The 19,590-nt window shown below is 38.8% G+C and overlaps 1 protein-coding gene across 2 annotated transcripts in view; it reads left to right on the plus strand.

The window, feature by feature from the left end:
- VPS13B (vacuolar protein sorting 13 homolog B) overlaps positions 1–19,590 on the plus strand; it is a 1,996,594-nt gene that overhangs the window by 1,798,923 nt on the left and 178,081 nt on the right. For both annotated transcript variants that reach the window (XM_053715243.1, XM_053715242.1), the window contains exon 40: positions 667–863. In XM_053715243.1, coding sequence (XP_053571218.1) covers positions 667–863 — 197 coding nt within the window. The remainder of the gene's footprint in view (positions 1–666; positions 864–19,590) is intronic.

A 19,590-nucleotide genomic window follows, 5' to 3' on the forward strand; every position in this document is an offset into this window, starting at 1 on the left:
CTCACACTCCTACACAATATCACACACACCAGCATGCATGCACTCACACTCTCACACAATATCACACCCACCAGCATGCATGCACTCACCCTCTCACACAATATCACACACACACCAGCATGCATGCACTCACACTCTCACACAATATCACACACACCAGCATGCATGCACTCACCCTCTCACACAATATCACACCCACCAGCATGCATGCACCTACACACACACTCACACAATATCACACATATAAACAATCACTAGTATGCACACACACACTCACACTCACACAATATCACACATATAAACAGTCACTAGCATGCACACACACACTTACTCGCACTCACACACTTTGATGGAAAAATGCAAAGTTGTTGTTACCCAGGCAGGGTTATAACATATAAAGCAATATGACAGTGTATATGTATTCACTGTGCTTCTTGATTAGGTAATTTATGTTCCTTTTGTTTTTCCTTTGTTAAATATATTCCATTGTGAGTCACGCAGTCTTCTGACTCATTTCTAAATAATGATCTCTATGTATGGTTGTGTATTTTTTATATTTATTTATTTATACTTGAGGTCTTTTAAGGCAAGATTTGCAATCTTGCATATTTGCTTGCATATTAAATTTTAAAGCTAAAATAATTGGAGCTTTCATCGTTTTTATAGGTCCCTTGTAGTCTTGAATACTGGGATGAACTCCAGAGGTCATTTCTTGCGTTTCGAGAATTCAGTCTATCTGAGAGCAAGGCCTGTGATCTCCAGTTGCCCAGTATTAATGTTGCGAATGACCAAAAGGAGCTTGTGACCTCTGACCTGTGGAGGATTGTCCTCAACAATAATAGCAATGGAACAGACGACCAAAGGTAATCACCATTACAATACAATCAAATTACATTACACGTACATCCTAGTTTGCAGATTATATTTAATTTGGAGAATATATATATATATATATAAGAACTGCCCATTTACATCATCATTCAACTTACATTGTATACAAAATCACATATTGGTTTATATACATACAAAAAAGCAATATATACAAAGGGCAGTATTAGTGCATTGTGTAATATATTAATATAGTGATCAGATCTCTAATAGTTAAAGCATTCTGTGTTTTGGCTAGAGAAGCAGCCTAATTTCAACATGGCTGCATAGCGTAACATATTATCATTAGATTCACAAAATCAATACAATTCCGTTTTACTTTAATTACCTTCATAGTATGTACCAAAAAGAAGGATTCCGTATTCTTATCCAAATAGCCATTTATGGTACTTTAAATTGTCTGAACTTACCACGCTCAGTCAGACGCTGCTATGCAGAAAACACCACACCATTAGAGCTCTGATCACTATATTAATATACTACACAATGCACTAATTCTGCCATTTGTATATTTGTATGTATATATATATATATATATATATATATACAGCAGGTATTGGCAGGTGCACTCTCACTAACACTTTAGTTCCAAATGCCAGGGTGCTAGAATATGGTGTAGAATATGGAAATCAGGAGACAGCACTCACTGGTCTTGACAATACTGGATTTATTCAGTGACGTTTCGGGGAATACACCCCTTCATCTGATGAAGGGGTGTATTCCCCGAAACGTCACTGAATAAATCCAGTATTGTCAAGACCAGTGAGTGCTGTCTCCTGATTTCCATATATATATATATATATATATATAAAAAACTAATATGTGTTTTTGTATACAATAAAATTTGACTGATGAGGTAAATGGGCGGTTCTTCTCTGATTAGGGGTGGGTTCTAAGCACCGCATCCCACTGAGAGTGTAACTTCTTCTGCTGCATACTTAGGCTATTCAATAACCTATACTCCAGTATTAATTTGTTCAGTATAGGTGGCTATACCACAGGCTAAATCAGCTATTTCAAAGGCTGAAATAGGAGTAAAGGAGCTACTTGTAACCAATTTAATACACTCTAGCAGGTAAAAAGGATCATTTGGAATAATTTAAAGGGGAGAAAATTTTGGGGTGAACTGTCCCTTTAAAGCTTCTATAACACTGATTTGTAGCCATCACTGATATATATCAAACAGCAACATGCTCATATATGTTGCATGAAAAAAAGGATAAGCAAAAGTATTCTAGTTCAAAATGAATTTTCAGGTAGTACTTGTTTGTGTACAACTGATTTGTAGGTATCTGTTGCTTATTGGCTAATAGAGACAACTCCCACAGAAGAGGTTGGTTTATTCAGTAGAGAAACAAATAGCATTTTAGTAAATTTTACAAGATTTGTTTTAGGGGAAATTAAGACAATTGTTGAGTATAATGCCCCTTTTAATGTATCATTTTTAGAAGTTCTGGTTATCTCGCTTTCCTTAGGACTCACTGTATAGGAACACTCCAAAACCTGCAATTCAGTTTATTTATATTTTAGCATTTTAAATGGTAACCCACACCATGTAGTAAAATTCTACTTTGATAAAATAGTAGATGTTTGCTGTGGCATAAAGTAACAATCTAACTTGTGTTGGCAGTTATTTTTGTAGGCGTTTTTCCAAGTTGAGAGTTGCATAGAGAAAATAAATATTGTTTAAAGGGACAGTAAAGTCATAATTAGACATTCATGATTTAGACAAAGCATACAATTTTAAACAACTTTCCAATTTACTTCTAGTATTTAATATGCTTCCCTCTCTTGTTATCCTTTGCTGAAAGGTTTATCTAGGTAAGCTCAGGAGCAGCAAATAACTTAGGTTCTAGTTGCTGATTGGTGGCTGCATATATATACTGATTTTCATTGGCTCACCCATGCGTTCAGTTAGAAACCAGTAGTAGGGCAATGCTGCTCCTTCAACAAATGATACTAACAGAATAAAGCAAATTTGATAATATAAGTAAACTGGGAAGTTGTTTAAAATTGTATGCTCTGTCTAAATCATATAAGAAAATGTTTGGGTTTCATGGCCCTTTAATGTGACCTAGTAAATCATCCTGACACTGTAAAAAACATACCCCAATAACTCCATGTATCGCGCCTCTGTCCTTATGACCCCAAAACCATGATTATCACTAAATCCTTGTAACAAACATGCACTGCCTGTGATTAGTAGGCTAATCTCACAAGATACATTAAATCATCCATTTGGTTATAAAGAGAATGAATAAGCAGTAAACAAAGAAAAAAAATGTAATTGGAAACTTTTTGTAGACTCATCATTCCCAAAGCAGATATCAGTTGGACGTCCTCCTTCGGTTTCTGAGCACTCTGTGGAGATAGAAGGAATTTTTGAGGATTATATTAGTGCTGGGGTTTGGAATTGACACTGAAATGTGTTACTCAGCCTCCTGTCCACTTGTGATTCAGATACCTCCCTTGTTCTAGTTTTCTGTATATACTGCTGCTTCATGGGCAAAAAATGATCACGGATGTAAAGGAGAGCTGGAAAATTGAGATAATAGATTAAAAAAAAATAAAAAATCAATAACAAACTTAAACATCTGCTTTCCATTAATTGAATAGAGTTGGGAACTATTCCTTAAAACTAATTGTAAAAGAATGTAAATTCATCGTTAAGAAGTTAAATGTTTTTGACGGGGTTAATTCTTCTGAATTTGGGACCTCTGCAAAATTACCTTTGTGGTCCGCTTTACACCACAGTAATGTGAATACTGTGGGAATGATAGTGTAGTCTGTAAAAATCAGTCATTTTTTTTTTTATTTCGTCAAACCCTTGAACATTACATTTTCACTTGTTTTTTTTAGACCTTTAAATTAAACCTATCTTTAAAAGATAATAGCATTATGGCAGGAAGGGAAAAAATCCATTACATTTTTATCCAGTGTAGAGATTAAAGTCAAATTCATAAAATACAGGAATGAAATCCATCACTGTACATTTTAGAATGACCTTTTTAATGTTTGTGTAAATAAATGTCTGGGAAACCACAATGACTTTAAAATATATATTCTTGTAGCAAAAGTTTATTATAAGTCTTAGCACCTTTTAGTGCAGGATGTAAAAGCTTATTCAGCATGGGAATATTTATGTTTCACTTAAAACGGCAAATAAATAGCATGCCAGGCCCTCGCATTCAATAAATGTACAGACGCTGTCCTGCAATGATCATGTTGGCAGATGACGTTGGTTTTAACATACTGTTCATAAACAAGTGTCTTTAGATTGCCCAGAACATGCTTTGCTCAGCATACATCTCTTGTTCAGGATGTTTTGTGTTCTCATGTTAAAGGGATAGTAAAGATTTTTATTTTTTATATGTATAGTATATATCATTAAAGGGACACAACCCAAAAATTTTCTTCCGTGATTCAGATAGAGCATGCAATTTTAAGCAACTTTCTAATTTACTCCTATTAATTTTTCTTCGTTCTCTTGCTTTCTTTATTTGAAAAATAAGGCATCTAAGCTATTTTTTTGGGTTCAGAACCATGGAATGCACTTGTTTATTGGTGGGTGAATTTATCCACAAATCAGCAAGAACAACACAGTGTGTTCACTAAAAATGGGCCGGCATCTAAACTTACAATCTTGAATTTCAAATAAAGATACCAAGAGAATGTAGTAAATTAGGACATTGCTTAAAATGGCATGCTCTATCTGAATCACGAAAGAAAAAAATTGGGTTCAGTGTCCCTTTAACTGAGCACTACATGACTTAAAGGGACAGTAAACACCTTGTAATTACAAGACATTTCTGTTGTGTTGCTATAGAATGACATATCAGCCAAGTATTAACGTTTTAAAAAAACACATAAACATCCTTTTTACTGCAATTATTTATCAATAGCCAACCTTCACCCACAGTTTGCCTTATTTGGAGGAGCCAATCAGGACTTTAGTCGGCAGACTGCAAGGCTAGCCCCGCCCCCGGCTATAATAGTATAGATATAGAGTGCATTATTTACCAGTTATGTCAAATAGCTAATTAGGTAAAGATATATATCCGAGTTAGCATTAAGAAGTCAGCAGGGTGCAGCTTAAGTTCTAGGAATTAGAAATTTTCAGAGCTAAATTACATGAAACTGGGGAAAATATATAATGAAGGTATATTGTAAATTTGTTTTATTATGTAAAACTAACATGTTATAAATAAATCTTAAGGTACTTAATGTCCCTTTAAAGACATGAAACCCATTTTTTTTATTTTGTACTTCAGATAGAGCATGTGATTTAAACAACTATCCAATTTACTTCTATTATTTAATTTGTTTTGTTGTTTTGTCTTGGTAAGGAGCTGCTGATTGGTGGCTGCACATGTATCTCTTATGTTATTGGCTCACCTAAAGTATTCAGCAACAGCTAACTACCAGTAGTGCATTGCTGCTAATTAAACAAAAGATACCAAGAGAACAAAGCCAATTAGGTAATAGAAATAAATTGGGATGTTGTCTAAAATTGTATTCACTATCTGAATCGTGAAAGAAAAAAAGTTGGGTGTCATGTCCCTTTAACATCTATTTACAAAATAACTGTTTTAAAAACATTTAAACTTTCAACTATTGCATTGTCCAGTGACATAACTCTTGAAAAGCCTCTTTAATGTGTTTAGATAATCTGCTTTGCTGTGGCCAATTATTCTGAAGCATATGGTATGCATTTGAGCCTCTTTTGAGGAAATGAAAAGAAAAAAAAAACATTTTTAGGGTAAATTGCAGTAAAAATAAGCAAAATAAATAAAGAATGTAACTTATGAGTTCAAGTCCTTTTTTTAGGTGATTACATAAACCCTTTCTCACCTTTTCCCAGACATGGGTTTGTCATACTTACATTTGTTGCTGAAGCTGACAGGAGTGTTGCTCAGTGCAGCTTCTGTATTTGGGAACACAATTCACTGAGTAGATTGATACCCATCACTTAAAGAGACAGTTCACCCAAAAATGTTCTCCCCTTTAAACTGTTCCCAATTATTCATTTTACCTGCTGGAGTGTATTAAATTGTTTACAAGTAGCTCCTTTACCCCTAATTTGGCATTTGAAATAGCTGATTTAGCTTGTGGTTTCCCAACCTATACTGAAAGTTTCTATACTGGATTATATTCTATTGAATAGCCTAAGTAAACACAGCCAGCAGAAGAGATTACTCTCTCAGTGGGGGGCATGAGAGTTAAGTAATAAAATGATCATTTTTCATTGTTCTCTCTAAGTATTGAGTTTTGGTTTACAAACAAATATATGATAAGGAAGCAAGTCTGTGTACACAAAGTGATAACATAATGAGATCTGATATTACCTGAAGCTCAACCAATTGTAATAGGCCGTGGTTTAAAAGCACAAAACCAGCTACTTCATATACACAAATAAACCGAAAAATGCAATTTCTCATACATTTTATACTCTGCAGCTGGTATAACAAGTCATTGACAATACATTACCATAAAAACAATTTTACAGTGTACTGTCCCTTTAAAGATAAATTATAATGAAAACATTAGGGGCGCGATTACATATATGGCGCAGGCTTCAGCGCAAGCGCTGCAACCCGCACCGTCCATAATTTCACCTTGCACATCAGGATATTACATAATCCCCGCCATAAAGTGCCGTAAGTCTGATAAACTAGCGATGTCCAGAAATAAGCGTAAATAAAAATTTCTGGAGTCGCCAGTGACTTACGGCACTTTAGAAACTGCCGGCGCCTAAGAAAAGTAAAGGAAATATCAAATCTCCCGTAACAGTCTAACACGCCTCCCAAAAATAAGCCTGACACGTAAAACCCCCTGTATCTGCAATCCCCCTTCTCTCACTACTAATAATAAATGTATTAACCCCTAGACCAACAACCCCTTACAACGCAATAAGGCTAATTAAACTATTAACCCTATATCCGCCATCAAACCCACACCGCAAGTAACTAAATTATTAACCCCTATATCCGCCATCAAACCCACACTGCAAGTAACTAAATTATTAACCCCTAAATCCGCCATTAACCCACAACGCAATAAACCTATTGAAATAAAAAAATCTAAGATTACTGAAAATAATAAAGAAAATTTTACAAAAATTATACCTAATCCCTATGAAAATAAAAAAGCCCCCCCCCCCCCAAAAAAATAAAAACACCCAATAATCTAATAAACTACCAGTAGGGCTTTTTGCAGGGCATTGCTCCTAAATAATCAGCTAATTTCCCCAAAAATACACAACCCTCCCCTAACAGTAAAACCCCCCCACCCACCAAACCCCCCCAAATAAAATAACCTAACACTAAAAACCCTAAACTACCCATTGCCATGAAAAGGGCATTTGTTGGGCATTGCCCTTAAAAGGGCATTCAGCTCTTTTACTGCCCACCCTACCTAAGTCTAACCCCCAAGTGGTCCTCACCTTTCCTGAAGTCCAGGCGGTGAAGTCTTCTTCCAAGCGGCGACCTCTTATTTCTTCTTCCAGGAACCAGCCGGCGCGGAGCGGAGGGCGGAGCTGAAGACCTGCGACCCTGGAACTGAAGACTGCCGACCGCAGAGCCAGGGAGCGTGGAGGATCCCCTTCATACGATCTCCACCGTACATTGAATAGGAATTCAAGGTACGCTATTCAAAATGGCGTCCCTTGAATTCCTATTGCCTGATTTGAGCCTTCAAATTCAAATCAGCCAATCGGATGAGAGCTACTGAAATTATATTGGCTGATTTGAATAGCCAATAGAATTTCAGTAGCTCTTATCCTATTGGCTGATTTGCGGTCATCGGTCTTCAACTCCGCGCCGGCTGGTTCCTGGAAGAAAGAAGAGGTCGCTGCTTGGAAGAAGACTTCACTGCCTGGAACAGGATCTTCTCCGCCGGAAGGGACAGTCTACTCCAGAATTTGGATTAGACTGTCCCTTTAATTTATACTTAGTTTATTTGTATTTTTAAAGTAGTGTTAGGTTTCTTTAATTTAATAGTAACTTTAGTATTTGGTTAATTAGGTAATTTGGGTTAATTTAGGGGGTGTTAGGTTAGGGGTTAGGTTTATTGCGTTGTGGTCTATGGTGGTTTAGGGGTTAATACTTGAATAGGTTTATTGCGTTGTGGGCTATGGTGGTTTAGGGGTTAATACTTGAATAGGTTTATTGCGTTGTGGGTTAATGGCGAATTAAGGGTTAATATTTTTAATAGGTAGTTGCGATGTTGGGGTTGGCGGATTTAGGGGTTAATAATTTAGTTATTACTTGCGGTGTGGGCTTGATGGCGGATATAGGGGTTAATACACTTTATTAGTTATTGCGGTGGGGGATTGCGGTTGACAGGTAGATAGACATTGTGCATGCGTTAGGTGTAAGTTTATTTTTGCAGGCATTTTCGAGAGTTACGGTGCTCCCATACTCAGCGCAAGACCTGCTACGGCTGTCTTTTATGGCGAGGTAAAAATGGAGTAAGATTTCTCCATTTTCGCCACGTAATGGCGACGCTGCATATGTAATGGAGCCCTAGATGCTCTAATTAGTTAAAACATGTTAAACACATAGGTAAATTATTGTTCTGACACCACAGAGCACTGCTGGTCCCAGTTAGATTTAGCTGCTGAGAATATTTTTAGGCATATATTTCTTAAGTAAGGCAGCTTTCCCTGAAAACTCAGCACAGCTACTTTACTTATTTTAAAAGACAAGTTATGTACTTAGCATTTTTTTAATTAACAGTCAGCTAGATTACGAGTTTTGCGGTATGAGTGAAAAAGCAGCGTTAAGGCTCTTTTTCACTACCGCTGGTATTACGAGTTTTGCAGGTTTAGCTGCACCACACACTTTTTTGGCCGTAACGCAACGTAACTACTGCAGCTTTCAAAAAGTCCTTTTTCAATGGGACTTCCATAGCGCCGGCATTACGAGTTGGCCTATACGGCCAAAAAGTGAGCAGTACAGCCAATACCTTCAAGATCCATACCGTAAACTGAAAGTCAGTAGTTATGGGTTTACACTACAAAGCTGTACCATAAAACTCATAACTAAAATGCAAAAAATTACACTAACACCCATAAACTACCTATTAACCCCTAAACCGAGGCCCTCCCGCATCGCCGCTCCGGACATGGCTGCCACTATAATAAAAAAATTAACCCCCAAACCGCCGCACTCCTGCATCGCAAACACTAGTTAAATATTATTAACCACTAATCTGCTGTCCCTAACATCGCCGCAACCTACATTACTGTTATTAACCCCTAATCTGCCACCCACCTACACTTATTAACCCCTAATCTGCCGCCCTCAAAATGTTGCCCCCACTATACTAAAGTTATTAACCCCTAAACCTAACCCTAAGTCTAACCCTAACACCCCTAACTTTAATATAATTAAAATAAATCTAATTAAAAATTCCTATCATTAACTAAATAATTCATATTTAAAACTAAATACTTACCTATAAAATAAACCCTAAGATAGCTACAATATAACTAATAGTTACATTGTATCTAGCTTAGGTTTTATTTTTATTTCACAGGTAAGTTTGTATTTATTTTAACTAGGTAGAATAGTTACTAAATAGTTATTAACTATTTACTAACTACCTAGTTAAAATAAATACAAATTTACCTGTAAAATAAAACCTAACCTGTTTTACACTAACACCTAACATTACACTACAATTAAATAAATTAAATTAATTAAATACAATTAACTAAATTACAAAAAAACAAACACTAAATTACACAAAATAAAACATAATTATCAGATATTTAAACTAATTACACCTAATCTAATAGCCCTATCAAAATAAAAAATAAAAAAAAACCTAGCCTAAACTAAACTGCCAATAGCTCTTAAAAAGGCCTTTTAAGGCATTGCCCCAAAGAAATCAGCTCTTTTACCTGTAAAAAAAATGCAAACAACCCCCCAACAGTAAAACCCACCACCCACACAACCAACCCCCCAAATAAAAACCTATCTAAAAAACCTAAGCTCCCCATTGCCCTGAAAAGGACATTTGGATGGGCATTGCCCTTAAAAGGGCATTTAGCTCTTTTCCAGCCCAAACCCTGATCTAAAAATAAAAGCCACCCAATAAACCCTTAAAAAAACCTAACACTAACCCCCGAAGATCCACTTACAGTTTTTGAAGACCCGACATCCATCCTCAACGAAGCCGGGAGAAGTCTTCATCCAAGCGGCAAGAAGTCCTTAACGAAGCGGCAGAAGTCTTCATCCAGATGCAATCAGCCAACAGAATTGAGCTTCAGGGGATCTTCGGGGGTTAGTGTTTATTTTTAGATTAGGGTTTGAGCTGAAAAAGAGCTAAATGCACTTTTAAGGGCAATGGGGAGCTTAGATTTTTTTAGTTAGGCTTTTATTTGGGGGGTTGGTTGTGTGGGTGGTGGGTTTTTACTGTTGGGGGGTTGTTTGTATTTTTTTTACAGGTAAAAGAGCTGATTTCTTTGGGGCAATGCCCCGCAAAAGGTCCTTTTAAGAGCTATTGGTAGTTTAGTTTAGGGTATGGTTTTTTTATTTTGGGGGGGGGGGGCTTTTTTATTTTGATAGGGCAATTAGATTAGGTGTAATTAGTTTAAATATCTGATAATTTATTTTTTATTTTGTGTAATTTAGTGTGTTTTTTTGTAATTTAGTTAATTGTATTTAATTAATTTAATTTATTTAATTGTAGTGTAATGTTAGGTGTTAGTGTAACTCAGGTTAGGTTTTATTTTACAGGTAAATTTGTATTTATATTAGCTAGGTAGCTAGTAAATATTTAATAACTATTTACTAACTAGTCTACCTAGTTAAAATAGATACAAACTTGCCTGTGAAATAAAAATAAAACCTAAGCTAGATACAATGTAACTATTAGTTACATTTTAGCTAGCTTAGGGTTTATTTTAAAGGTAAGTATTTAGTTTTAAATAGGAATTATTTAGGTATTAATAGTAGGTTTCATTTAGATTTATTTTAATTACATTAAAGTTAGGGGGGGCTAGGGGTTAATAACTTTAGTATAGTGGCGGCGACGTTGGGGGCGGCAGATTAGGGGTTAATAAGTATAATGTAGGTGTCGGCGATGTTGGGGGGCGGCAGATTAGGGGTTAATAACTGTAATGTAGGTGGCGGCGACATTGGGGGCGGCAGATTAGGGGTTAATAAGTGTAATGTGTTAGGTGTAAACATAAATTTAATTTCCTTATTGGAATCAATGGGGCTGCGTTACGGAGCTTTATGCTGCTTTATTGCAGGTGTTAGGCTTTTTTCAGCCGGCTCTCCCCATTGATGTCTAGGTGGAAATCGTGCACGAGCACGTAAATCCAGCTCACCACAGCGCTGGTATTGGAGTGCGGTATGGAGCTCAATTTTGCTGTACGCTCACTTTTTGCCTGCTAACACCAGGTTTTTGTAAACCTGTAATACCAGCGCTGTAGGTAAGTGAGCGTTGACAATACCTTGCAAGTTAACACCGCGCCGCTCATAACGCAAAACTCGTAATCTAGCCGAGTGATTATTGAAGTTGATATGATTGTGTCTATCAGGGGAACACTTTATTGATAGAATCCCTAGTTATAAAAACATGCAGTTTATATAAAGCAATTTGTTAAAAGGTTAATTTACCTGGAAACAAGGTAAGTGCATTTTGGGCATATTTATACGGAGGTAGCTTTCGAGCTATTGGCTGAACAAGAGAGCTTATGCAATAATAAATGCAGGCAGACAGGTTCCCTAGCTGGGAGCCTTGTCTGCTTGCCCTTTGATAAATAGAGCACTTTATTGCATTTAATCTGGGCAACATTATTCTGACCTTCAAAGCATTGTAAGTGCTTTGCTTTATGCACTTATCACACGGTTAGTGCATTTTGGGCATATTTATAAGGAGGCAGCTTTCGAGCTATTGGCTGAACAAGAGAGCTTATGCAATAATAAATGCAGCAGACAGGTTCCCTAGCTGGGAGCCTTGTCTGCTTGCCCTTTGATAAATAGAGCCCTTTATTGCATTTAATCTGGGCAACATCATACTGGCCTTCAAAGCTTTGTAAGTGCGTTGCTTTATGCACTTATCACAAGGTTAGTGCATTTTGGGCACATTTATAAGGAGGCAGCTTTCGAGCTATTGGCCAAGCAAGAGAGCTTGTACAATAATAAATGCAGGCCGACAGGTTTCCTAGCTGGGAGCCTTGTCTGCTTGCCCTTTGATAAATAGAGAACATTATTGCATTTAATCTGGGCAACATCATACTGACCTTCAAAGCTTTGTAGGTGCTTTGCTTTATGCACTTTTGACTTTTTACATTTTTATATGTACAGTTTTCAGCAGTATAAATAAGGTTGCCTTGTGCTCAGTATTTAACTAGACAGTTTGGTATCTCAGCTGTCTATCCAGTAAAATATTTGTAAAAACATTGTACCTTGAAATTATGGAATCTTGTCTAAAACCGGATTTTGGTATATGGACAATGAGCAACAGGACTGTCATCTAATCAGCGGTCTGTTACAATTGCAACAAAAAGTGTGAACCATTTGGAACTACCTGGATTTCTGCATTGATTACTCATAAAATGTGGTCTAATCTTCATTTAAGTCACATTTATAGACAAACACACTCGGATTAAACTAATAAGACACAAACAGTTAAGATTTTGAGATTTTTTATTGAAGACATTGGGTAATCATTCACAAAAGTAACTGACCCTCAAATTTAGTGACTTATAAATTGTCTTTTATCAGCTAAAACCTTCACCATACGTTTCATGTAGATTCTCATCAGTATTTCTGGGATATTTTGATTGCATAACCCTCTGCATGGCATGCCGCAGCATCTCAATTGGGTACGGTCAGGCAACTCCAAAACACAAATCTTCTTTCTTTCCTAAGACATGGAGAGTCAATGACGTAATTCCAATTACTAGTGGGAATATCACTCCTGGCCAGCAGAAGGAGGCATCACTCCCCTACCCATAATCCCCAGTCATTCTCTTTGCCTCTGTCAATGGAGGAGGTGAAGTTTGGTGTCTCAAGAAATGGATTCCTTTTTTGGGTACTTTTCCCTGCAAGCAAGGATTTGGGTTTAGCTGAGTCCACGTGAATCTCTTCAGTAGAGTAGTGGTGGCTTTTAAGCAGTTATGAAGTTGTGAGGTGGTCCTTACTTTGTTTCCTAACATATTGCTGCCCTAGTTATAGAAGGCCAGAGTTGGTGACTCTGTTCTTTCTTTTTCTACAGGTCTCTGTAAGGAGTATGTGTCCTTTCACACCTTGTAAACTGTCTTCCTGCCGGACAGCTGGATTTGTAGGTAAGTGCTTTTTTTCTTCTTGGTACTGGGGACTTGCACTTAAGAAGGTTATCTGCACTATTTACTTGGGACATTCATCCTTAATGAAGGATTTTATTCTAGCAGGGTGCAGGCACAAATGTATGTGATATGGAGACTTAGGGGTTAATTTTCCTTTATGGAATGGAAAGGGTTAACCTAAAATGTTTTGTGGCTCTTTTAATTTTAGTTAATGTGTGCTTATTGGGGATTAGTATTCAGCTATGAACAAGGGTCAGTTGAAGAGGCTGTGTATTTTACTCTTTATTTTTAAACAGTCAAAGGATGACTGGTAAATCTGTTGGTATACAGTTTATTGTTCTGGTCTGACTCGGCTTCAGAATTGAGCGTTTTTTCTTTTACTAAACTGTTTCTTTTTGCAAGTGCTGCATCTTATTGGTGCGATGCGTTGTCTAAATCAATTTTAGTAGAGACTCCGTTAGGGGAGATCCAAGATAGGATTAAGGCTATCAAACTAGCCAATGCCTTTATTTCTGATGCTAACATGCAAATTATTAGACTGGGAGCCAAGATGTCTGGCTTCACTGTCTTTGCCCGCAGGGCTTTGTGGTTAAAATCTTGGTCAGCTGATGTTACCTCCAAGTCCAAGCTTCTGGCGCTTCCTACAAGGGTAAAACCTTGTTTTGACCTGGCCTGGCAGAAATAATTTCTGATATTACGGGTTGAAAAGGGTCTTTTCTACCACAAGACAGGAAGAACAGACTTAAAGGACGTCAAAGTAATTTTTGTTCCTTTCATAGCTTTAAAGGTCAAAAGGCTTCCTCTACCTCTTCCAAACAGGAGCAGTCCAAGTCCGCTTGGAAACCCAATCAGTCTTGGAACAAGGGGAAGCAATCAAAGAAACCCTAAGCTGAGTCTAAGTCAGAATTTTCTCAAAGGTTCTGGAGGCTCTCTTTGCAGTGGTCAGGTCTCAGGGAATTGCAGTGGCGCCCTACCTGAACGACATATTGGTTCAGGCACCTTCTTTTCAACAAGCAAACTCTCATACAGAGATCTTGTTGTCTTTTATATGTTCCCATGGATGGAAAGTGAATCTAGAGAAGAGTTCCCTTGTTCCAGCTACAAGGGTGTTTTTTTTTAGGGACCATCATAGATTTCATATCTATGGAAAAAAATTCTGACAGAGGTTACAAAATCCAAAATTCTTTCCTCTTTCCTCTCTCTACAGTCTACTGTTAGGCCATCAGTGGCTCTATGTATGGAGGTAATTGGTCTGATGGTCGCTTCCATGGACATCATTCCCTTTGCTCGATCCCATTTGAGAGCTCTGCAATTATGCATGCTCAGACAATGGAACGGAGACCATTCAGATCTGTTGCAGAGGATAGATCTAGACCAGTTGACAAGAGACTCTCTTCTGTGGTGGCTTTCTCCGGAGTATCTGTCTCAGGACACATGCTTCCGGAGACCTTTCTGGGTTATCGTGACCACGGACGCCAGGCTGACGTGCAGTCTGGGACTAGTTAAAGGTACAAGGACTATGGACTTGGGAGGAGTCTGCTCTCTCCATAAACATCTTGGAGTTAAGAGTGATTTACAATGCTCTGATGGCTTGGCCTCAGTTGTCCTTAGCCCGATTTATTAGGTTCCAATCAGACAAAATAACCTCAGTGGCTTACATCAACCACCAAGGAGCAACTCAGAGTTCCTTAGCCATGAAGGAGGTGTCTTGGATTATTCAGTGGGTGTAAGTTTACAATTGTTGTCTGTCTGCATCCACATTCCAGGAGTGGACAACTGGGAGGCGGATTTCCTGAGCAAACATTTCATCCTGGGAAAGTGGGCTCTCAATCCGGAGGTGTTCTCCAGGTTAACCCTCAAGTGGGGGGTGCCGGAGTTGGATCTGATAAGCGTCTTGGCAGAACGCCAAGCTTCCAAGGTACAGTTCAAGGTCAAGAGATCCGCAGGCAGCTCTGATAGATGCTCTGGCGGTTCCTTGGAATTTTGATCTAGCATACCTGTTTCCTCTGTGTGCGCTCCTTCCACGAGTCATTACTCGTATCAAACAGGAGAGAGCGTCAGTAATTCTAATAGCTAATGCATGGCCTTGCAGAATCTGGTATGCAGATCTGGTGAAGAGGTAATCTCTTCCACCTTGGAAGTTACCTCTGAGGAAGGACTGTCTAACTCACGGTTTATTCCTCCATCCAAATCTCGTTTCTCTGAAGCTGACTGCTTGGAGATTGAACACTTAGTTCTGACTAAGCGTGGGTTTTCTCAGTTGGCCACTGAGACTATGATTCAGGCTGTCACTCGAAAAATTTACCATAAGGTATGGCGTAAATGTCTTTATTGGTGTGAATCTAAAGGCTACTATTGGAGTAGGGTCAGGATTCCTAGGATTTTGTCTTTTCTTCAGGAAGGTCTGGAGAATGGGTTGTCAGCCAGTTCTCTGAAAGGTCAGATTTCTAATCATTATCTATTCTTTTGCATAAGCGTCTGTCGGATGTGCCAGATGTTCAATCTTTTTGTCAGGCCTTGGTCAGAATCAGGCCTGTGTTTAAACCTGTTGCGCCTCCTTGGAGCCTTAAAGGGACAGTCAACACCAGAATTTTTGTTGTTTAAAAAGGTTGTTAATCCCTTTATTACCCATTCCCCAGTTTTGCATAACTAACACAGTTATAATAATACACTTTTTACCTCTGTAATTAAGTTGTATCTATGCCTCTGAAAACTGCCCCCTTATTTCAGTTCTTTTGACAGACTTTTTAGTCGATCAGTGCTCACTCCTAGGAGCTTCACGTGCGTGAGCTTAATGTTATCTATATGAAACACATGAACTAACGCCCTCTAGTGGCCTTCAAGGTCTAAGAAATTAGCATATGCACCTCCTATGTTTAGCTTTCAACTAAGAATACCAAGAGAACAAAGCAAAATTGGTGATAAAAGTAAATTGGAAAGTTGTTTAAAATTTGAATCATGAAAGTTTATTTCTTCTGTTATGTGTGATCAGTCCACGGGTCATCATTACTTCTGGGATATAACTCCTCCCCAACAGGAAATGCAAGAGGATTCACCCAGCAGAGCTGCATATAGCTCCTCCCCTCTACGTCAGTCCCAGTCATTCTCTTGCACCCAACGACTAGATAGGATGTGTGAGAGGACTATGGTGATTATACTTAGTTTTTATGACTTCAATCAAAAGTTTGTTATTTTAAAATAGCACCGGAGCGTGTTATTACTTCTCTGGCAGAGTTTGAGGAAGAATCTGACAGAGATTTTTTACTATGATTTTAACCGGAGTCGTTAAGATCATATTGCTGTTCTCGACCATCTGAGGGAGGTAAAGGCTTCAGATCAGGGGACAGCGGGCAGATGAATCTGCATTGAGGTATGTGGCAGTTTTTATTTTCTGAATGGAATTGATGAGAAAAGCCTGCCATACCGTTAAAATGACATGTATGTATACACTTCAGTATTCTGGGGATGGTATTTCACCGGAACTACTGTGTTAAAGGTCACTAATCCTTTTAATAACTATTCTCATGTTAAACGTTTTTGCTGGAATGTAGAATCGTTTACATTGCTGAGGTACTGTGTGAATAAATATTTGGGCATTATTTTCCACTTGGCAGTTTTTTTGCTTTAATTGTGACAGTTTCGTTTCTCTTCACTGCTGTGTGGGAGAGGGAGGGGCCGTTTTTGGCGCTCTTTGCTACGCATCAAAAAATTCCAGTCAGCTACTTTTATATTTCCTGCATGATCCGGTTCATCTCTGACAGATCTCAGGGGTCTTCAAACTTCTTTGAAGGGAGGTAAATTCTCTCAGCAGAGCTGTGAGAATTCTTATAGTGACTGTGTATAAAAAACGTTGTTTTGTTTTCTTATGTACAAATTTAATTAGTGTTGTTTTTTACTAATGGGAACAAACCTTTGCTAAAAGTTGTGTTGTTTTAAAGTTTGATGCAATAACTGTTTTTCAGTTCATTATTTCAACTGTCATTTAATCGTTAGTACCTCTTTGAGGCACAGTGCGTTTTTTTGCTAAAAAAGATTATAACCAAGTTGTAAGTTTTTTTGCTAGTGTGTTAAACATGTCTGACTCAGAGGAAGATATCTGTGTCATTTGTTCCAATGCCAAGGTGGAGCCCAATAGAAATTTATGTACTAACTGTATTGATGCTACTTTAAATAAAAGTCAATCTGTACAATGTGAACAAATTTCACCAAACAGCGAGGGGAGAGTTATGCCGACTAACTCGCCTCACGCGACAGTACCTGCATCTCCCGCCCGGGAGGTGCGTGATATTTTGGCGCCTAGTACATCTGGGCGGCCATTACAGATAACATTACAAGATATGGCTACTGTTATGACTGAAGTTTTGTCTAATTTACCTGAACTAAGAGGCAAGCGTGATCACTCTGGGGTGAGAACAGAGTGCGCTGACAATGCTAGGGCCATGTCTGATACTGCGTCACAGCTCGCAGAGCATGAGGACGGAGAGCTTCATTCTGTGGGTGACGGTTCTGATCCAAACAGATTGGACTCAGATATTTCAAATTTTAAATTTAAATTGGAGAACCTCCGTGTACTACTAGGGGAGGTCTTAGCAGCTCTCAACGATTGTAACACTGTTGCAATACCAGAGAAACTGTGTAGGTTGGATAAATACTTTGCGGTACCGGCGAGTACTGACGTTTTTCCTATACCTAAGAGACTAACTGAAATTGTTACTAAGGAGTGGGATAGACCCGGTGTGCCGTTCTCACCCCCTCCAATATTTAGAAAGATGTTTCCAATAGACGCCACCACTCGGGACTTATGGCAAACGGTCCCCAAGGTGGAGGGAGCAGTTTCTACTTTAGCTAAGCGTACCACTATCCCGGTGGAGGATAGCTGTGCTTTCTCAGATCCAATGGATAAAAAATTAGAGGGTTACCTTAAGAAAATGTTTGTTCAACAAGGTTTTATATTACAACCCCTTGCATGTATCGCGCCGATTACGGCTGCGGCAGCATTTTGGATTGAGTCGCTTGAAGAGAACCTTAGTTCCTCTACGCTAGACGACATTACGGACAGGCTCAGAGTCCTTAAACTAGCTAATTCTTTCATTTCGGAGGCCGTAGTACATTTAACCAAACTTACAGCTAAGAACTCAGGATTCGCCATACAGGCACGCAGGGCACTGTGGCTAAAATCCTGGTCAGCTGATGTTACTTCTAAGTCCAAATTACTTAATATACCTTTCAAGGGGCAGTCCTTATTCGGGCCCGGTTTGAAAGAAATTATCGCTGACATTACGGGAGGTAAGGGCCACGCCCTACCTCAAGACAAGGCCAAAGCTAAGGCTAGACAGTCTAATTTTCGTCCCTTTCGGAATTTCAAAACAGGAGCAGCATCAACCTCCACTGCACCAAAACAGGAAGGAGCTGTTGCTCGTTACAGGCAAGGCTGGAAGCCTAACCAGTCCTGGAACAAAAGCAAGCAGGCCAGGAAACCTGCTGCTGCCCCAAAGACAGCATGAACCGAGAGCCCCCGATCCGGGACCGGATCTAGTAGGGGGCAGACTCTCTCTCTTCGCCCAGGCCTGGGCAAGAGATGTTCAGGATCCCTGGGCACTAGAGATCATATCTCAGGGATACCGTCTAGACTTCAAATTATCTCCCCCAAGAGGGAGATTTCATCTGTCAAGGTTGTCAACAAACCAGATAAAGAAAGAAGCGTTTCTACGCTGCGTACAAGATCTGTTAACAATGGGAGTGATCCATCCGGTTCCGTGGTCGGAACAAGGACAAGGGTTCTACTCAAACCTGTTTGTGGTTCCCAAAAAAGAGGGAACTTTCAGGCCAATCTTAGATTTAAAGACTCTAAACAAATTCCTAAGAGTTCCATCGTTCAAAATGGAAACTATTCGGACAATCTTACCCATGATCCAAGAGGGTCAGTACATGACCACAGTGGATTTAAAGGATGCTTACCTTCACATACCGATCCACAAAGATCATCACCGGTATCTAAGGTTTGCCTTCTTAGACAGGCACTACCAGTTTGTAGCTCTTCCATTCGGATTGGCTACGGCTCCAAGAATCTTCACAAAGGTTCTGGGTGCCCTTCTAGCGGTACTAAGACCGCGAGGGATTTCGGTAGCTCCGTACCTAGACGACATTCTAATACAAGCTTCAAGCTTTCAAACTGCCAAGTCTCATACAGAGTTAGTTCTGGCATTTCTAAGGTCGCATGGATGGAAAGTGAACGAAAAGAAGAGTTCTCTCTTTCCTCTCACAAGAGTTCCATTCTTGGGGACTCTTATAGATTCTGTAGAAATGAAGATTTACCTGACAGAAGACAGGTTAACAAAACTTCAAAATGCATGCCGCGTCCTTCATTCCATTCAACACCCGTCAGTAGCTCAATGCAT

The sequence above is a fragment of the Bombina bombina genome, chromosome 5, assembly GCF_027579735.1.
Source record: "Bombina bombina isolate aBomBom1 chromosome 5, aBomBom1.pri, whole genome shotgun sequence".
NCBI classification, from domain to species: Eukaryota; Metazoa; Chordata; class Amphibia; order Anura; family Bombinatoridae; genus Bombina; species Bombina bombina.